General features: G+C 36.3%; 1 protein-coding gene across 3 annotated transcripts; it reads right to left on the bottom strand.

The window, feature by feature from the left end:
- Nucleotides 1-230: 230 nt before the first annotated feature.
- On the bottom strand, nucleotides 231-20,863 carry DCLRE1A (DNA cross-link repair 1A). 3 transcript variants are annotated; one of them, XM_045506618.2, is made up of 10 exons: nucleotides 20,728-20,863; nucleotides 19,110-20,242; nucleotides 15,566-17,263; nucleotides 13,748-13,881; nucleotides 12,576-12,694; nucleotides 9,404-9,544; nucleotides 7,741-7,886; nucleotides 6,798-6,952; nucleotides 1,858-1,999; nucleotides 231-822 (listed from the first exon to the last, which is right to left on the bottom strand). In XM_045506618.2, the coding sequence occupies exons 2-10, from the start codon at nucleotides 19,594-19,596 to the stop codon at nucleotides 662-664; spliced, it is 3,183 nt and encodes a 1,060-aa protein (XP_045362574.1). In that variant the 5' UTR covers nucleotides 19,597-20,242; nucleotides 20,728-20,863; the 3' UTR covers nucleotides 231-661. The 3 variants fall into 3 exon arrangements, with proteins under 3 accessions (XP_045362574.1, XP_045362575.1, XP_010968136.2); XM_045506619.2 differs by lacking the exon at nucleotides 20,728-20,863 and adding an exon at nucleotides 20,384-20,555; XM_010969834.3 differs by lacking the exon at nucleotides 20,728-20,863 and having other exon boundaries at nucleotides 19,110-20,555.
- Nucleotides 20,864-20,935: the final 72 nt, after the last annotated feature.

Here is a 20,935-nt window from a genome sequence, read left to right as displayed (position 1 = left end):
AAATAAACCATACGACTTCACTTAAAAAAAACTGCAGTCTAAACCTTTAGTTATCTGACATCTTGAGTAAACAGTTTTAGATAAACATTATTCATCCAATTTTTTTATTGGGTGATTATCCAGGCTCTTTGAATCATCTTCAGAGTCAAATGTTGAATTATTTTCACTGAAATTTTATAAAATTGTATAAACATCACAGTTATAAATCCTAAAAATCAAGTAACACTATAGCAGATTTAAGATTAATTTTTTTATTTAAGTATGCATATCATATAAAAGTTTTATCTCATAAAAATATGCTCTATATTAAATAATTTTAAAGATACATAAGTACTTACATATAATACTTTCGATCTAGTTTATCCATTATCATGAATCCTTTGGTCCCCGAACCTGCCCATTTCCCCTCCTAAGGTTGGGTGCAGAATACAATGCCCCTACTGGGAGGGGCAAGAGCCAGGGGCGCTAGGCAGACCAGTCTCCGTTATCACTGATGATGCTGACGGGTGCCCTGCACCATGAACATGTTATTCAAGTGTAAACGAGAAAATAAGCTACATGAGCGACCTTCATAATGCATATTTCATAACACTAAAAAGATTTAACTACTAACAAGCTAGGCCTAAGTTACTTAACTACTTCTGAGTCCTCTAAGGTAACATCAATATCCAGCTTCCAATTTCCACTCTTTAAAATATTTCTCCATCGTGCTCCTAGATTTCGAAGTACCAACATTCACGGTAGGTATGATTTTCTGTGGCTTCAGCCACTGCACAAAACGTTTCATTTCTAGGTAGCTGCTGTGTTCACTATAAGGAATCCCTGTAACACAAAAGGTATTTATTGCCTACTAAAAATCAGATTTATAAAGAGAAATGAACAAACCCAAAATAAAATTAAAGAGAAGAAGAAAGCATTCCAGAGTATTTTTGTCAAAAACTCTTTGGTACTTTTTTTCCTGGTAAGAAAATTAGCTACTATCTTTTACAATTAATAACGATTAAAATATTAAAATGACATAAAATTTTTGAACACTAAAAAAATCTATCACTTTTCTATGTAGATACTTCATATGCATTTCTATAGGTTATTAATTATAGTTAGACTTTTAAAATTTATAATTAGGCTTGTCATTTTAAATAATTATTCCCTTTAAGCATTTTGCTCAGCTGTTGATTTAAGGAAAATTCTGGAAGAAATATGAGTAAAATTTGAAGAGTAACAAGCAGGAATTCTTGATTTCCAAAGCAAGTAAGTAGATTTCAGTCCCTAAGCTCTGCACACATAAAAAGGAAAAAACATTAAATCCTAAAGATTCCTTTATCTTCTTTACTGAAAATCAAATATTACAGAGAAAGGGAGAAAGGGTCTTGTTTTGAGTAAACTAGGGTTCAAAAATGTTTCTATTAGCTATTATTCTAATAATCCAATTTCTGAGGACAATGGTAAATCTCCTCTGAGAGATGAAAAAATTAAAGTCAAGTCTGTAACTCCTGGTATCACCACATCCAATCCCCTGTCTTCCTGTTCTCACTGTTTCAGCATCACCTAAACTCCCAGGGCACAATGGCTCTAACCACCCCTCCCTTCAAGTAGCTCTACAATCTCCCCTCCATATCACTGGTCACACATATGAAATGATCTGTAGTAGTCAATGTCTATTTACTACAGGCATACTCCTTTATGAGTTTGCAAAGGACTAAAGATACAGGTTTAGAGTACATGGAGCGGTTTGAAATTGTTAAATTGCTAAAGATACTTTGGTGCCATTTTTCCTTGGATCTTAATTTTACAGCTTTTTTAAAAAAATATAAAGTAATTACAAACATTAAGAGTAAAAAAATTTAATAATTATACCATATATTGAAATGTTTCCTTTGGTCTGGGGAATAACATCTGCTACGCTAGTTAACTTATTAGAGTGCGTCCATCCTGTAGGTCGAAAAGCCAAAACTTGATTATATTTCCCACCACACGTCTTCAAATGATTCTGCAAACCCTGTAAAGTAAAAATAGGATATTTACTTAATGGTCAGTGAAGACAGGTGACTTGCAATAAAACAGAATGATTAAGATGTTACACTGGCACAGTCATGGGGAGTTCTCACTTGGTAAACATTAACTTGGAAAACCTAGTGCTGTGCTTCCAAAAAAATAAAATAAACTCACAGGAAAAAAATCTTTTCCCCTTTACTTAGCTAAGCAAGCTTAAGTACAGTCTGAAAAAAATAAGATGAAGCAACTTTAAAGATAAGTAATTATGTATTTTAAAATTACAATTCGGATAGCTGCCAAAAAAAGAAACAATACAAACACCTTTCCAAATCCTATTATTAGGATATTAGAGATACAAGTATCTATTAGTACCTTTATTAGAGATACTGTATTAACACTGGTACCATCAGTCCAAACATATGCCCATGCATCTATCACCAATAAAGGATTGACAGATGGATAGAAAGATGGAAATAATTATATAAGAATGGCATTATACTCAACACAGACAGACATTCTAAAATGCTCTGTAGCTCTCCTTCCAAGTGTTTACTCCTTTTCACCCTTTATACATGAACTGGAATAATTTCAAAACTTTTCATGTTGCTATGGAAGTAATATGTTAATAAATCTTGAATGGAATAAAACTTTCCAAACTAAGGTCATCAAAATGATGGCATTAAGTAAGATTCTTAGAAAATCAATGGTCAAAGTTCAGCCTTTAAAAGATAAGAGAAATCCAGATAAAGATAATAATGGCATGAGAGATACAAAAACAAAGTCTAATATTTTTGGTTTAAAGACTAAGCTTAGGGTGTCAAAGGCTTAGTGTAAATTTATTCTAAAATTTCTGCTTTTATTTAAAATAATAAAATTCCTAAACTGCTTAGGGCCACCTTAGATTTCCAAAAGCCCTCTTTTTCTTCTTTATCTATACATACTCTGAACTAATGAATTATTCTAAAAGATGCTGATATGAATTTCTGAAGGAATCACACAGACAAATTCACTCATCCACCCATTCATTCATTCATTCATTCAATAAATATCTGTTCCAGTATTAACGCTGAGTGTTGATGTTAGAGTGGTCAGTGAGACACAGCCTTTACCTTCTGGGAGCTTACAGTCTAAGAAGAAGACATCAGTATACACCACCTCTGGGTCTTCTTTTCTTTTTAAAATGGAAATCATCACCATCTGCCCTTTAACTTTTTAAAACTCTCATCATCTAGTCCATCAGTACCTAGGAACCTTATAGCTTGATCTTTTCACAAAGGACTTATTTTTAGTATAAATTCCTAGAAATGGAATTTTTAAGGATTTACCTGTAATTTCTATTACTATTCAAGTGGATGAAGAGTGCCAATTTCTCTGAATCTCAGCATAGGACTGTTACCTTTTTTTAAAAGTAGGCCTATTTGATAGAACACAATACATAACTGCTGTTTTAATTTTTCTTTTTGACTACCTTCAGAGGCTGAACATTTTAGTGTGTTTATCAGGCATTAATATTTCACTGGTGAATTAATGATAACCCTTGGATTTCCCTTTTGTATCAAATAATCATCTTTTATTAATTTGTATTCCTTCCATTAAACAGTCATATGTCTTATCAACTACTGCCCCTCTAAAAAAATTTAAGTTATACATACATAACTAAGTTTTCATTACCATATCACTGGCTCTGCAAATTTTCAGGTTTTTGGCTTGCTTAGTCTAATGTAATATTACTCGCTTAATTACTAATCTTCCTCCCCTGTCCTCACAAAGAAAAGGAAGTTAAGTTTAGAGCAATTACACATGTAATATTACAAACTGAGAGTCCAACTTTCAATACAGGTTATCAAACTCATCCATTCCTATTTGTCTCAGTAAAAACACTTGGAATAATCCAATGAGAAGTAATTCCTGTTTTTCACGAGACAAATTAGTTACCACAAAAGCATCATCAACCTGTGCCACAAACAAAACACAGGATATTATCAATTAATATATCATATCATATAAGCCAAACATACAGAAAAGACTGCCAACAACTACTAGCCATTCATTAACCACAATTGCAGAAATACTACCATGAGGAATTTCATTATGATTTAGTCAACATGAAGTCCCTGATCCATGACTTGTCTCTCTGTTTACTGGTTATCAGTTTGTGATAAAAATGCTTTCAGTATATGCCACTAAATTATTTTTTCAGTGTGCAGATAATTATCTACAACATCGTTCTAATGTTTTACCACATCCGTCAATCAGGTTTAAATCAGAGGTGGTAGTCAACTACGTATTTACACATGTGAACTTGGGATGTTGAACCAGGAAGCACGAATGGTATTCCTTACAGAGCTTCTAAGTCCTTCCTTAGAAACCCTGACAGTTGTATCAGGTTTACATTTTCACTAAAAGTCATTAGCTCTGATGCCATAAAACTATTTTTGGCTGGTAAAAAGTTGGTTTGGAATACTAACTAAACTATAGCCTCATGGGAACCATCTGCTTCTATTCCAATCTGTGTTTTGAAGATAAGAAATCGTCAAAAATGTCATCAATATCTGGTCACTTTTACAGAGGCAGGGGAAGGGCTACTGAACACTACAAACAACACTTGACAAATAATGGAAATAATAAAGACTTAATGATTTCAGATACTTTTTTTTTTTGTCTTTAAAGTAAGTAACAGCCAGTTTTTTTCAGAGTGTGCAGTTGAGTGGTTGTAGGCATGGTCACAAAGTTGTGTGGCCATCATTACTACCTAATTTTAGAACATTTTCATCAACCCCTCAACCAAAACCCCACCGTACCCATGAGCAGTCACTCCCCATTCCCTCTCCCCTGAGCCCTGGAAACCACCAAGCTCCTCACTCTCTCCACAGATTCACCTATTCTGGACATTTCATACAAGCAGCATCTCACAATAGGTAGCATTTTATGTTTGGCTTCTTTCACTTGGCGTGTTCTCCAGGCTCAGTCACAGAAGTAGCATGTAGTAGAAATTCAGTCCTTTTTACAGCTGAATAATATTTCTATTTTATGGATACATCACCTTTTGTTTTTCTATCCATCGTTTGACGGACATTTGAGTTGTTCCCAGTTTTTGTGCTACCATGAATAATGCTGCTATGAACATTTGTGTAGAAGGTTTTACGTGGACATGTTTTCAGTTCTCTTGGGCACATCCCTAGGACTGGAATCGCAGATCATATAGTCATTCCATGTTTACCTTTTAAAGAAATGATCAAACTACTTTCTAAAGCGGCTGCACCACTTAATACTCTCATTAGCAACGAACGGGGGTTCCAGGTTCTCCATATCCTCACCAACAGCTGGCACTGTCCGTCTCAGCCGGCCTAGCGAGTGTGAAGTGGCATCTCGCCGCGGCTGCGATTCACTCTTCCCTGACGGCTTCTCTTTTCATGTGCTTACTGGCCATTTGTACAGCTTCTCACTCATTTGCCTACTTGTATACCTTCTTGCTCATTCCTTCGCCCTCTGCTGCCTCCGGCTTCCTCCAACTTCACTTCACTGAATGGGTTCTTGTGCGGGCCACTGTTTCCTTGAATGCACTCTCTTGCAGCATACGACACTTCTAAACACTCTTTACGCCTGGAAAGGTCCAGTCCGTTCACTTCCACAATATTCTGACTCCCCACCCATACTGTCCCACTAAATGGATAATGTGTTCGAATCAAATTAAGTTAGTAGAAAAAAAGATTGTAAAATAAAAATAACAAAAATATGCTATACCCTCCTCAGGATATCATGTTCATTTGATGATCAGTCAACATTCTCATTAGCCTCCATGCAAACTGGAGCCTCTCAAATTTAAAATATGTTTGCGAAGCCAGCTTAAACACCAATGGACGGCACTATGATTTGATTAGTCTTGAAAATTTTATGAGTTATATATCCATGAAAATAGGCCATAAAAATTTTACCATAATCTCGTGAACAAAGGAGTAGTTATACCAGTTAGCATTTCCTTACTCAAGGGAGAGAACAAAAATACTCATTTTCTTTACGCAACATAAGTGTTACTATTTATAAGGCATACACAGTAATCAACACCCCTAAGCTATTTCAAAAAGCTCCACAAAAGTTATTTCATAAACATTATAACAGAAGTAAAAATACATTTTTTTTGGTGTACACTATGTTCTGAATTGTTTTAAATACAGTTTTGATGTATTCCATTGCTAAGTGTCAAAATGTTAGTAAATGGAAGGAATCTTAGTATCTGAATAAATCTGACAAACGAGCCCCCACAAATCACAGGAAGGTCACATCATATGTATCTTAATTTATGCCTCAGAACTAACACTAGAACTTCCTCTTAAGATGTATTTCCACTATGTCATTTAATCCTCCCAACAAGTATATTTCCAACATATATCAGCGTTATACTAATATTAATACAGAACAGACCTCAAGAAAAGACATGAAAAAAAGAAAGAACTCTGTAGCATTCTCCACTCATTTCCCAGGAAGAACTAGAAAACAATCTTAATAACAGAAGGTTTGAATGACCAGAGAGCTGCGTACTTTTCTGTTTTTGTTTCTTCCTTTATGACTGTTCTCTAGTTCCTAAACTCCTGGTGGGCATATGAATTACTCTACACAGCTGCACACATACAAAAACTTAAAACATTTAAAATTCCATTTAAAAGATTTCCTACGGCAAAGTTTACCATAGGTGACTCCACTGTAACTGAATTCCTTTAAGTTAAATGTTAAATGAAAGTAAAATGAAAGTAAACTGGCTTTTCTAGTTCAGCCTGAAAAAGACGTATCTTTTGAATGCTTACCTTGAAATTAATTTGCATCATTGGGAGAAGGTGAACCAGTGAATTGCACATGTCTGTAGTGATAAGGGAATTCATTTCCGGTATATTGAGGCACTGTAATGTTTTATATTTTTCTTTGGACATTCCCACTTTTGAACCTAAAACATCAGCAATGGCTACAGACAAAGGAAAAGTTTAAAAATAGTAAAATTACAGCTTAGGAAAAAAAATAAAATTGTAACAATCAACTTTAAAATAAAAATCTATCAAATAATAAGAAATTCAAAACATTCATACTTCTGCCATAATTTCTCAAAAAGGCAGAATAATTTTCTTTGTTAACTACATGAAATAGATTGTGAGAAAGCCAAGAATTTATTTTTAAAGACCTAGTATTTAAAAATTGCAAAAGATGTATGGAAAGGGGTAAAGGGAGGGGGAAAAAACAAATTTAGAGGAGCTAAAACCTTGGCTTTATCATTTTAAATCTTAATGTTTGACATTATGGGACCACAGTTAAGAAAAAGTGGAAAGTATTTTATATAATAGTATGACACTGTCTAGATAAACTACAGTTACATATCCAAAAATCATTTAGGAACAAAAATTAAAACTGTTCTTTAAAATAATTGATGGTTATCATCAAAGAATGCAGTGACACAACTATGTACTAGTCATCTTTTAAAGTTTACTAAAACCCTAATGTAGCATGGACTTTTGCTCTACAATCATCCTGTAGGTACAAAGGCTACCATAAACACATTTATCAAATGTTTCCATTAAGCTAAGCCTTTCAAAGTTTCAACAAGTCAAACTCTCAAATTTTTCTTCAACTTCAAAGGTAACATTGAACCATTTCAGGAAATAAATACCAAGTACAAGAACAGAGACTGAAAGGGCTTTATGCAAAAAGATTCTGATCTTTATAATATATTAATGTAAATTAGATACAGCTACCACCCACCTAGAAAGACTTTCTCTTTTCCAATAGAATACGTGCCACAGACAACAAGAGCACGTGGGTTTAGAGTTACAGTCTCAAAGGCAGTGTTGATGGCAAACTGGATAACCTCTTGCTGAGAAGGAAAGGTGTATTCTGGGCTGCAATACCTGTAAGAAATACGGTACTTACTAAAAGAACCACAAGAAAGCCATGGCACGAAGTTGGATGCTATTTTACAAAACAAGCTTTAGCAAAAGTACTTGCAACAGCCGTAAAGATACATGAACACACTACAGTTATCTCACCAGGGCCTGTGGTAAGACATCTGTCACCAGCTAGTGATTATTTATGATGGAATTACACATTTTCAATATACCTTCTTCACTGTATTTCTTTTATCTCCCTCCATGAAACTGCCTTTTTTTTTCCCCCCTCAGGAATACTTCCTGGCTAGCTGGCTGTTTTAGCTATGAATTACAAACTTTAAAATCTCTCTTTTTTTTTTTTTTAACTTTCAATCCCTATCAAAGAAAATATTATGGATGGGGTGAACTTTAGACTCAAGAATTCTTATTTAGTAAAATATATATGTATTTCAAAAGAATGAAACTGAACATTAATTTAGTGAAGTAGTTTTAAATCAGTTAATGTTCACATGTTTGGTATCTTCTCTTAGGAGATACAGAAATATATACAGTATTACAGGAATATAGAAGATTCAGGTAGGTCTACCTCAATACAGTAACACCCAATGAAAAATTAACCCTAAGACTACTGTCACATATATTTGAGATGAAAATTAAGCACTTTTTTACCAAAAAAGTCATAAAGTACAAACATCAAAAAAATACCAATTTTCCCCAATTTTCAAAAATTTTTTTCTGGTCATAGGAAGAGAGGAAAAACTTAGTCCTTTCTCCTATAAAAACTCACCAGGAAATTCAGAATTGCATTTAGAATAGAATTAAATAACAAAAAAAAATTTTTTTTAAGTATTGTTTTCATAATTCACCTGATATTTTAAGGTACATGTAAAAGAATGGAAAATTAGCTACAGTGTTAGAAAAATGGATGTGAAAAGACATCTTTTACTAAAATATGCCCTCCAAACTCACTTCTTCTTGAAACAGTTTGAAATAGTTAACATAATTTCTGACAAGTTGATGAGGTATTTTAATACATAATAAAAAGAAAATGGCTCATGTGTATAGCACTTGGGAATTTAAAGTTGTCACTTACAGATTATCTTGCGGAGAAAGGAACAAAATAATTGTGAATATTCAGATCAAACACAGAATCTCATTCTGTTTTTTTTTCTTCACAATTATACTGCATAGCTACACAGATACTTTAAACAGATAACTTTAATGAGTATTTTCCTAAAGTTTGCTCCCCAATTTTTCTTTCTTGTTTTAGTAACAAGATTCTCACATACACTATATTTTCAGAAGGATATTACAAAAACATTGAGCTGGAGTCAGTTAAGACATGTAATCTCAAATCTGTTCCTAAGCGAGTATACATTTTTTCATACAGCATTCCTCTGACAAATAAACTTAAATGATAATTGATTGATAAGCCATCATTTTGATTGGTGGAAAGTACAAAAGCTCAAATTATTCATACCATACAGGCAAATGCTGCCAGTGGAAAAAAGGAAGCACACAAACAAAGCTTCTCTTACGTTGTGTCTAAGTACAGCGTGTGGACTCTATGGTCTGCAAGAAGAGAACGTTCCATGGTGGGGTCTGCTCTGAAGTCTCCGGTGTGTAATATGACGTGACCATTAGGCAGACGAAAAAGGACCATGACGGCACCTGGACAGCTGAACACAAACATTTCAAAGGAATATTCTTAATACAGGCAAAGCATCTGAAGGGAGAACACTCACTGCAATATCAACCAATTAACACACGTTACTAGCTGACCACGACAACATTTATGTCACAGACACAGAAAAATGGTGTGCACAAAAGGATTAATCGGCAGGCCAGGGCTGCTCACACTCCACATGCCCCCAGGAAAGGCCTGTCTTTAGGACTCTTCCTTGGCTGGCCCTTGGGAGGTGAGTTCTGAGTCCTTGAAATATTCTGCCTGCTAGGAGTGTTTTGTATGCCCAATGCATTGGGCCACGTGTTACTATTTTGATCAGATAGGTGATGCTAACAGTGTGATCCATGGAGAGTATCTGTTTTTGCTCTAGGGGACTGGAGTCCAAGTAGCCAAGGTCAGTTACATGGGTGCTGCATGTGTACTTGGCTGACCCTCAGTAAAGCCCTGAACACCAAGGCTCAGCTAGTTGGCCACACATCGAATGTGTTGTTACACACTGCTGCTGGGAGAATTAAGCACACTGTGCCATTTCAGTAGAGGAGGACACCTGGAAACTGGTGTCTGGTTTCTCCTAGATTCACTCCCACTAGCCTTTTCCCTTTGCTGCTTTTAATCTCTGTCTGTTCACTCTGATAAAATAAAATCACAAATATTGCAATTTCTCTGTGTCCTGTGAGTCATTCTAGTGAGTCATTGAGCCTCAAGGTGGTACTGGGAATCCCTGACACAACGGGGTTTGAAAATTACTGTCAAAACACAGAGAACTTTCGTTTGGAATTCTAGGAAGACATAAGAAATAATTACAACTGTAATGAAAAAATTTCCCTTTACCCGCCTGTCCCCAAAGTTCAGACCCCAATGACTTCACTGGGGAATTCTATCAAACAGTTAGGGAAGAAATAATAACAATTACTGCATGACATCTTTCAGAAACTAGAGGAGGGGGTAATATTTGATGACATCATTGATATCAAAACCAGACAAAAGCATTATTTTAAAAAAAAACCCTATAGGTAAATATCCATTATGAAAAAGACACAAAATTCCTTAACCAAATATTAGCATATCAAATCCAGCTCGGGGTGGGGCGGAGGGTATAGCTCAGTGGTAGAGGGTCTTGGGTTCAATCCCCAGTACCTCTGGTAAATAAATAAATAAACCTAATTACCTCCCACCAAAAAAAAATTCCTGAAAAAAATCTTTTTTAATCCAGCTACATATTTTTAAAAAGGGTAATATATGAAGACTAAGTGGAATTGACCCTAGTAATGCAAAGCTGGTTTAATATTCAATTAAGTCCATCATTGTCATTTACCACATTAATATCACAGAGAAGAATTGTTTTTTCACCTCGGTAGATGACAAAAAAAAATCTGACAAAATTCAGCATCCATTCATGATTATAAACTCCAAGAAGACTAGGAATAGAGGGGACTTTCCTCAACCTGATAAAAGGCATCTATGAAAAACCCACTAGCATTGTGCTTAACGGAGAAAGACTGAAAGCTTTTCCCTTAAGATCAAGAAAACAGAAGGGCTGGACATAGCTCAGTGGTGAGTGCGTGCCCAGCATGCACAAGGTCCTGGGTTCAACCTCAGTATCTCCATTAAATAAATAAATAAACAAACATAATTACTCCCCCCAAAAAAACAAAACAAAGAAAATGGCAATATGTTTCCAACTCAATTCAATCCTATTCAACATTGTACTGAAGTTCTGACCCAGGACAACACAGAAGAGAAAAAAATAGCATTCTGAATGGAAAGTAGGAAATAAAATGAAATCGTCTTTATTTGTGGATGACATGATTGTAAACGTAGAAAATTTTCAAGAACCTACAAAGCCAACCTACTACAACTAATGAACAAGTTTAGCAAGGTCTCAGGATACAAAGTCAATAAACAAAAACCAGTTGTTCATCAAGAAGTGAACGGATAAAATGACTGTACTGTCTGTTTACGATAGATACTACTCAGCGATGAAGTGGAACACACAACAGCATGGATGAATCTCAGAAGCATGATGTGGGACAGAAGCCAGACACAAAAGAGTGGATACTAATATGATTTCACGTAAATGAATCCTAGGAGAGACAAATCTAACCAGTAGTGACAGAAAACAAACCAGTAACTTCCTAGGTCAGAGTAGGGGTTGGGGACTAACTGGGAGGGGCACAAGGAAGCTTTCTGGGGTGGGGAAAAATTTCTTTATTTTTACTGTGGAAGGAATTGCATGGGTGTGAGCTTTTGTCAAAATTCAGCAAACACTTAAAATGGGTGCATTTTATTTATGCAAATGATACCTCAAATTGACTAAAAAAAAAAAATCAGAACTTGAGTTGTCATAATTGGTCATTAAAAAAAGAAACAGCAGCAAAGTTAGCGGACAAAAACTTACAGACAACCTGAAGAAACAGCGCTGGCCTGGATTTTAGGAGACCTAGATTTAGTCTTAATTTTAATTCTCTAGGCATCTATGATCTCTAAGGTACATAAGGCTAACATTCTATGAAAAGTGGAAGGAAGCATAGGTGATGGTTACATTCTGGCATCGTGAATACTGACAATACTTTACATTAAAAAAAAAATGTGAGGAAAAAAGAAACAATTTCCAAGGAAAAAAATCTTCCCAGTCTTTGGTATCAAACTTCTGAAGGCTTTCTTAAAAGGAAAAAAATAAAATAACCCCTCTAGTATCTGAATGGAGTACAAGCTGTTAATTTATATAAGTGATATTAAAGAAAACGGCACAATGGCAAAAAATAAGATGGGAGTCATATGTCAAGCTCAGTAATTTAAACTGCTTTACAAGTGAGTTAGATAACAAGAAAATCTCTCTACGTTTAATCTTTGATTCTGCAATTGGGTACATTATTTTTTTCAAAAGAAGGATGTTTTACTCAATTTTTAAGAAATATGAAGCATAATAGTTTCAATTAAAAAGTTCTTAAATAACTAAGCCAATGTGTTTTCCTTTTGAATATTTAAAAATAGGCTATTAATAAGGGAACTTTAATACTCACTGATTGGCATCTAGCAAAACAATTTTGACACCATTCACTATACATTCAGTATCTATTGGCAATGGATGGATATACTGTTCTTGCACACGAAGTTTGCTCTTCACCAAATTGCCAGTTATCTGCAAAACAGGATGTGCTTATTATGGACACATTAAAACACTAAATAAGTCTTTTATTTCATATCTAGTTTAGAGCACAAGCATCTTGGTGATCTCCCTGTTCGCCCACTTATATTCATATAAACACTCCAGAATGCCGGGGGGAACTTCTAAAATGTCTGTGTCACAACTCTGCTTAAACACTTGTCTCTGACTGTCACTCACTTGTGAGAAGTCCATCATCCCTGGCACAACACACAAAAGCCTTTGTGATCTGGCCCCTGCCCATTTCTGTGGTTTATCACCTGTTATTCCCTGTCTTGTGTGGAGCCACTCTGAATTACCTGGAGTCCCTGGAAAAGGCGTGCTTCCAAGGTGTGTGTGCTTTACACAAGCTCCTCTCTCAACCTGGAATGGTTCTGGAATCAGACTGACCTGCATTCAAATTCTGGCTCTGGGACTTGGGGCATACCACTCAACTTCTCCCAACTTCAGTTGCTTCATTAATAAAAAGAGGACAATAGAAGAAAGCTTGAGGGTTAAATCAAATTCCAGCCAAAGCCCTCAGTAGTAGGCATTAAAGTACTTACCTTTTAATAATTAATTCAAGGTTATCTCTTTCACCATGAAACTTTCTCTAACCTTAGCCTGGGACAGAGTAAAACCCCTTCTCTCTACTTCTAGGCATTCTGTTCACTTTTCTACTGATCCCATCAGGGTCCTATCTGTGAATGTGTCTCCTGACGGTTGTAAGCTCCTTAAAGTTAGGGATTTTGCCTTGAATAGCTTTTTTAGGCACTCAATAAATGTTTACTGAATGAAACTTAGGGGTTTTAGTACATCGTGCTGTAGTTTATCTACTGTTTTCACATAATGAAGCAAACTTCAAAAAATCTGTTGTAACTATTGACAACAACTCATTTAACTTTAGGATCTCAATGTGGAATCAGTTTTGTTGTATCTTTTCTAGGAAGAGTGATGGGTCTGATGATTTTAATTATTCTTTTTATACCAGAATTGCTTAGATATTAGCTGCATTCTCCCAATTCAGAATTTTAGAATACTAAAACTTACCTCACTACAATAAACTGGAAACGTGAAGTTTTTAGACAATCCAGCATAATGGTCAGAATGAAAATGTGTGAGGAAATAGGCTGTGCAACCTTCAACGTGTCCATACTGAAAGGCATCGACTGTAAAGCCGGTTCCTGCAACGAACACATCAGCACAGCCGCTTGAGTGACAGCTGACGCAGTAAGAGCTTTCCAACTTGCTCATACAGCAAACCCTCCAACACCTTTACATCTCATTTCCAACTTAACTTTACAAACTGATTTTAAAATCTACACCACATTTGTAGATGCTGACAGGTTTATATAGAAGAGATAAACAAGTTTATACTGTTTCACAGGGAAATACATACAAGATCTCGTGGTAGCTCACGGTGAAAAAGAATGCGACAATGAATATATGTATGTTCGTGTATGACTGAAAAATTGTGCTCTACACTGGAATTTGACACAACATTGTAAGCTGACTATAACTCAGTAAAATAAAATTCAACAAACAATAAATAAAAATCAAAATCTACACCACATAAATTCAGCAGAAGGTGCTATTAGAGATGAAATCTTGTTAAGTTTCTACTAACTACCCCAGTATAGGCTTTTTTTTAAAATAAATAACTGTACAAAAAAAAATACTAAGCTACAAACCAATGACTTCTTTGTTTTGCTGAATATTTTCAAAATACTTATTGGGCACCTAAAATCCTTTACTTCTGCAAAGCAGCAAAAGGAAAATGGTGACTTTTTTTAAAAAAACATGAATTCTTAATGGGGGCAACAGTGATTTGCTTCTAAGGGGGTAAAAATGGTTGAAGACCCAAGTAATCTTATTGGCCCTCCAAAGGGCCACAGTAGAATAATAATCTGTCGTATATGAATTTCATTGTGGGAGGTGGAGAGAAGGAAGGAAAAATGAAGGAAAAACAAAACATGCCTAAAAAGACTCCCTAGAGGAGCAATAATGAAAAAAAAAAAGCTATTCTGAAATTTGTTCACAAGAAAAACACAAGTATGCAGACTGTGACACACAAGCACACCTCTACAATCCTACTGAGGCTTATAACACATGGCCTACTAGTTTTGGGCTCACTTAAAATACAGAAAACTAATCGAAATAATTATTAAAAGACAGAACTGATGCTATAATGTACAAACAGGCTTTTCTTTACATAAATGTCTTGAACAAATTATAGATCTAGAATATCAAAAAAGCACTTTAAAAATTCTTTCTGAAACCAGTGTATTCTGGCAGTTTTATATTCTTTGCAGAAGAAGAATGACTGGTTTCTTCAATAACAAAATTTATTTTACTATACATGTCTCTACTAACTCATCTATGAAGGCATGAAATTACAAGGATATGAAAAAGTTGAGGAACTAAGTTATGCTATGATTTAAAATGTTTGGTATTTATTATGACTCGTACAACCTGTGTTTTCCTTCTTTGAAGCTATTTAGGACTTTGCGTTTCTCTTAGGTGCTTAGTGACTGCCTTTTATTATAGTTACTTACTGAGAGCCCTTCCTTTTTCCGTATTAAGCTGATCTTTTCCAATCTTTGTCAAATCTGTAATATCTACCCAGCTGGTATAGTATCTTGTACACAGAATGTTTAATAAAAGTTTGCTGAATTGAATGGAACACAAAGATTAAACAGGCAGAAAACAAACAAACAAACTAACAAACTACGTTACAGCTTAATAAAGTATAAAAAGCAAAAGAAAACACAAAAATTGCCTTTCACACACACACAACATGGGCAATGAACATGAAGTCAAAAAAGCTGTGTCTCTGTAGATATACTAAGCATTGATATTTCAACTTACCAGGGATTTTCTTATAGAACGGGCATGTCCTTTTTCTTAATTCTCCTGCATGAGATGATTCTGGGGTTTTCATCCTCTTTCTCTGCAGTCTGCCATGAGTCGATTTGAAGGCTTTGTCTTTACTTAAATTGACTTTTCCAGATTCTGTCTTGTTAATAAGGTGATCTGAGCTCTTCTGATGTACTGATTCCTGTGGTGAATCTGACTTTTTAAGTCTCTTTCTTTGATGCTGTGACTTCTTACTAGAAAGTTCCACAGACGGCCGACTCCCACTTAAATTATTTGCCTCTAATTCTAAATCACCTAAAGATTTTTCTGCTTTCCTCTTGCACTGCCGGGACCTCTTTTCATTAGGACTTACAACTGCATTTAAGTTCATCTCTTCTAATGCATTTTCCTCCAGTGACTTCTCTTCCTTTCTTTTGGGGGGTAGTCCAAAATACACACCTATATCCATTTGCTTCATTACCTTTGTAGAAGGGGGTGTCGCACTACACTTAGGACCAGGTGGCAATACTTTCAAAGACTTAGCAGCAGTAGGTGTACTAGGCAATGTCTCTGTATTTAAAGCCGTATCTTTACTGTCTAGCAAACTATCAAATGCCTTCCTGCAGAAACATCCTGAGTTAGTATTGTTCTTGGCATTGAAATTCCTACTTGATAATTCTCTACGTTTACCTTGGGTTGGGTGGAGAGAATCACACCCTCCTCCCTGGCTTTCAAAAGGTTTTGACACTTTACTCTTAAGTAATGGAAGAGAAATCTGATTGCAAACAGCTGATGGCTCAGTTACCTGTCTCTTTTTACTTGACTGAGATGAGTGAAATGCTGACTCATCAGGTTTTGCTTTGGTGGCCTGATAACTAGGAGAGGTAAACACCCCTCCTAACGCAGGTGGAAACAACATAAAATCGTCATCAGTATATGCAGGATTATCACGTGAAAGAATACTCTTGTTTTGGAAAGTAAGTTGAGACGAATCATTCAGAGTATTGCATTTATACAATTCTTTATTGTATTTATCCTGAGTTAGGAAGCTATCCACTTCGGAGCAGTTGTCCTCCTGGTCCTTTAGGAAGGGATCATGGAGTTTTTTCAACAAAGTCGAGCTACTGTCATCTTCTTCTAAGCTGCCATCTTCAGAGCTTTCCATAAAAAATACTTGCTGTTGAGAATCATCCAGGTTTTCATCTATATCACAAGTTTCTTCATCGCTTTGAAGTGGAGAATAGGAGATTTCACAGTTGCTAAAGTCATTTTCTGGCAATGGCAAATTTATGTGTTCTGAGTTGTTCTGGCTGTCTAATTGCTCAGCAAGCGGGAAACCAACTCCTACCAGTTTGTCGTTATTAACAAGTTCTGTAAATTGCGGGGCTTGTTGGGAAGTTTGGATATTTGCTGAGGAGGAAATCTTTTTATCAGTTTCAGTTGGAGACTGAGATTTTCTTAGACACTGCGTCACCAACAAGGGATCAGATGAAACATTTTTTACGTCGTCCATTTGTTTCTGATACAGAGACCATTTTTCCTCAGGGCTACACAGAGAGACTGAATTAGTCTCACTGAAACGCCCACCTGACCCACGTGATGGACTGCTAAAAGGACTATTACTAGCCCTGCTTCGAGCTAGCAGGAGGTGAGTGTATCTCTTATAATGAGAAGGAATCGTTGAGGTACACAGATGACCATCAGGACACTCTGCAAATTTTAATAAAGAATAAAGCATTACAGGATCAAAGCACAGACTAAGCTGAGCACTATAAATTAACAGCATTAGCACTATAAATTAACACTTAAGTGGAAAGTCAGCAGTCCTACTTTGAGGCCACAGGACAATACCTATCTCTATACAATAACAGTAATCCAGTATGGTTTTGCAAGGTGCTAGTTAATATTTTTAAATCAAATACTCAATTTTCAGTTTCTTTTCAAATAATCTCCTCCCCAATTTTAAGACTAACACCCTCTTCTCGCCACTAACAACTTTCACAAATATGAGCTCCTCCAAAATGCAAGTCATGCTTATGCCAGGTGTTTCTCAAACAGGTGCTACAAATTGATACCATCAGTTTCACTAAGTCACTATTGCTCAGGCAATAAAGAGACGACTGGTATGTCTCTCACAGACTAAAGTTCTACCCCAATTTTTATCTTATCAGGCAACATAAATTTATGACAATTGTAGTATTGAATCAGGTTCCATTATTTAATATTCAACTGCAGGTAATAATCTTAATTAGCTACAGCTGCTAATACTCTAAGAAATGCAATTTGACAAGCTGGTTAATAATAAGGCTTTAATAATCTGGAACCATCCTGCCATTATGACTGAGAAAGTCTGCAAGCCACCTTGGCATACCCCCTTGCGTGTTAATTTCCAGGCTTATCAAAAAATGATTTCCTCCACCAATGTTACATTAAGTTGGAAGACTCCATTGCTTAAAACTTAAAACCACTTCATAACAGTATATGCTATAGAATAGAATTCAATTCAAGAAGAATCCACTTGAGATTTTACTCAAAGGAGTTTAATCGGTGAAAAAAAACAACAACAAAAGAAAAATCCCTTTGAAGTGGCTTCATCTATAAGACATTTCACTCCGAAGTTCTCACCATGGGACTCCAACTTCCACTTCTGATTTTTAAGCCACTTAAAAGCAAATTACTAGCATTTGATGAGGCTTCCACTTTTATAAGAAAGGCTAGTGCCAATTTTTTTAAGTTATTTTGCATCTTCATATAGTACTTCAAAATAACTAGAGGTTAATAATAAAATGTCCTCTGAATCATAGTTAACACGAAAGCCATACTTAGTATTATTTTTATTTTACTGAATTTCAATTCTTTGAGATTTAAAAATCTATGTATTGTGTATATAACTTTAAAATACACAAATCACCATAACAACCCATTCTCCACATACTTCAACTAGGATTTTCAACATGTTAAACATGACATGTATTACATATTTTAAAAGATGACAAAAACATAACATTATTTCAGTTATCATTTGGCATATTTTAATTTATTAGGATCATAATAACCTGACACTCATTCCCAGTTCTTTCTGTACATTAGCATGATGACTCCAGCATAACCATATTCAGAAGACTGAACTACATCCATAATTCTCTCAAAGTCTGTTTCATAAAAGATAATACAGTGGGCAAATTATTTAACTTTTAAGAACCCTCATCTATAAAATGCCAATACAACCTACCTTACACAGGTGAAAGTATCTAGCATAGTATGTGTTCAATTAACATTTATGAAAAATAACTGAGGTATCTAGGGACTTTTATAATGAATAAGAAAATGCATTGAAACTGTTTTCAAGTCTGCAACATTCTTTGCAATGAAACCATTTCACAAGAAAGGTAAAAATGCATTACCTTGTTTCCTTCTAGGGTAAGTCATTTATACTTACAGTGTCTCATCTCTCTTTTGGTTTACTGTTTACCGTTGCTTGTTTCACTAGATGCATGTCTGGTCTAATGCAGGTCTTGTCGACTATTGGCAGCCACTATCTTTTCTGTAATCTTACCTGTTTCAGAGACTGGTGGGGAATCCAAACACTCAAAAACATGCCATCGAGGTGTCTGACCCAGCAAAGCGGAGAAAGGCATCTGGCAGTTTGGACAGTATCCATCGTACACTGGCCGGATCTTTGGAGACACGTGTTTGTTTTTCTGAGTCCTGCTGTGCTTTCCTGGAGTGGTCTCCTGGTCTTGGCACTGCTGAACACCATCCCCACCATCAGAGTTCTGACTAGAAGTTAAAGAAGTCTGGCTGGCTGTTTCTCCAAGGCACATTTCAGGGGCCTTCGCCTTCTCGTTAGCTTCTACAGTTCTTTTTTTATTTCTGTTTCGTTTTGACTGGTGTTTTCCATCTGTTGCTTTTTCAACAGATTTTGGGATATTCTCGGAGCAATTATTTGAATGTACTGGTTTTGGTTTTCTTTTGGATTTGTACTCCCAGATGTCTTCTTCCAAAAAAATGTCTTCTAACATGGCAAAATGCTTTATAGTCATCAAAGAAGCACTACTCTTAAGTAAATTGAGGGTCTATTTCTTGTTACAAAAATTTCAAATGGACTTATTTTGCTGAGAAAAAAAGTAACAAAAAACCCACTAACTTGACGGGAATCCAAAGCTCTGGTAATGAATATACTGACAAACTACAAACTCTATACCTAAGAACACTTGCCGTTCCATTTATGCCACGATAACATTAAGACAACCAACCACAGGGGCAGCATCTGATGTTTCCCACTGTGTATACTTCATTCGGGTACCCTGGCTTCTTCAAGGACTTGATTCATAAAAATAAGACTCACTAATACTTAGAAAATTAAACATTAATGGGAACTACAGGTTTAACAATTTAATCTTAGAAGGAGATTTGTAAAATTGTTATAAAGCTCCTGTCAGTTCTCCTTCAACTGAACAATTGTCCAAATAATTCACAAATCCAACCACAGTCCCTGGGCAACTGGCTCAGCAGGTGCTCCAAACACTTAATGGCTACCTCCGTTTGCCAGTAACCCTAGTCACACCATAATCAAATGTGTGTGATACACAAAAAACATAATTCTCCTTATCCGTGACTCGTGGATATTCAACAACTTCAGTTTCCCGGGTCAGTCCGGTATCTTCTTCTATCAGCAATGAACAAACACTGCACAATGAACAAACAAAATTCAAAGATGTTAAGCTGTGCATGCACTGAGGCCACCCACAATCCTCACTCCAGACCGCAGAGGTGTTCTGCCTGGGGGCGACCAGCCCTCTCTCCACCGCCCTCAAAGCCAAGGTTCACCTGCCTCATGCCTCCCACCGGCTCAACCTCCTCTTTGGACGTTGGAAGTTGCAGCGCCAATGAGGGGTCCCTGCCAGCACACCTCCCCAAAAGCCATCAGCGCCCTCCCCTTCTGAAGACAGAGGCCGGGTCCTCTGGGATCCCCGCCGCCGCCCACCTGCCACCCTCACCCCCCGGGACCAGCTCCAGCTGCTTCCGCTCCCCTCGCGCCCCCTCCTCCCGCTCGGCTGACAGTCTATTCGCGCCCGCACTTTCAGCACTGCGGGGTAACAAAATACTGTATTTCTGTATAAGCCAAAGCGTTTGGCTAATCTCCCCCAACTTAAAAAAGCTTACTCCTTTACCTTTCCTGTCGTGGCGGGAAACAACTTCCCGTTACCAGTGCTGTGTCGAATCGGCTGATCCTGGTCTAAAGGGGGACTTTTTAAAAAGAGGAAAAAACAGATCGTGCCTTTTTACGTCCTACCGATTTATTTTATTTTAGTTCAAAACCCCGCTGATTTCCAAAGTGAAGGTTAGGGGAATGGTTCTCTTAGCGCTTCTGGAACGCTG

This window comes from Camelus bactrianus, chromosome 11, assembly GCF_048773025.1.
Source record: "Camelus bactrianus isolate YW-2024 breed Bactrian camel chromosome 11, ASM4877302v1, whole genome shotgun sequence".
In the NCBI taxonomy this organism is placed as follows: Eukaryota; Metazoa; Chordata; class Mammalia; order Artiodactyla; family Camelidae; genus Camelus; species Camelus bactrianus.
This window is presented reverse-complemented; position numbering and strand designations above follow the sequence as displayed.

What these genes read in the sequence shown, in the direction of transcription:
- DCLRE1A (XM_045506618.2), bottom strand. Translation starts at nt 19,596, where the DNA reads ATGACTATAAAGCATTTTGCCATGTTAGAAGACATTTTTTTGGAAGAA. An exon ending in GTTCTATAAGAAAATCCCTG is followed by an intron (nt 13,882 to 15,565) that starts GTAAGTTGAAAT and finishes TGTTCGTTGCAG; the next exon opens with GAACCGGCTTTACAGTCGAT. An exon ending in GTTTTGCTAGATGCCAATCA is followed by an intron (nt 9,545 to 12,575) that starts GTGAGTATTAAA and finishes GTTTGTGTTCAG; the next exon opens with CTGTCCAGGTGCCGTCATGG.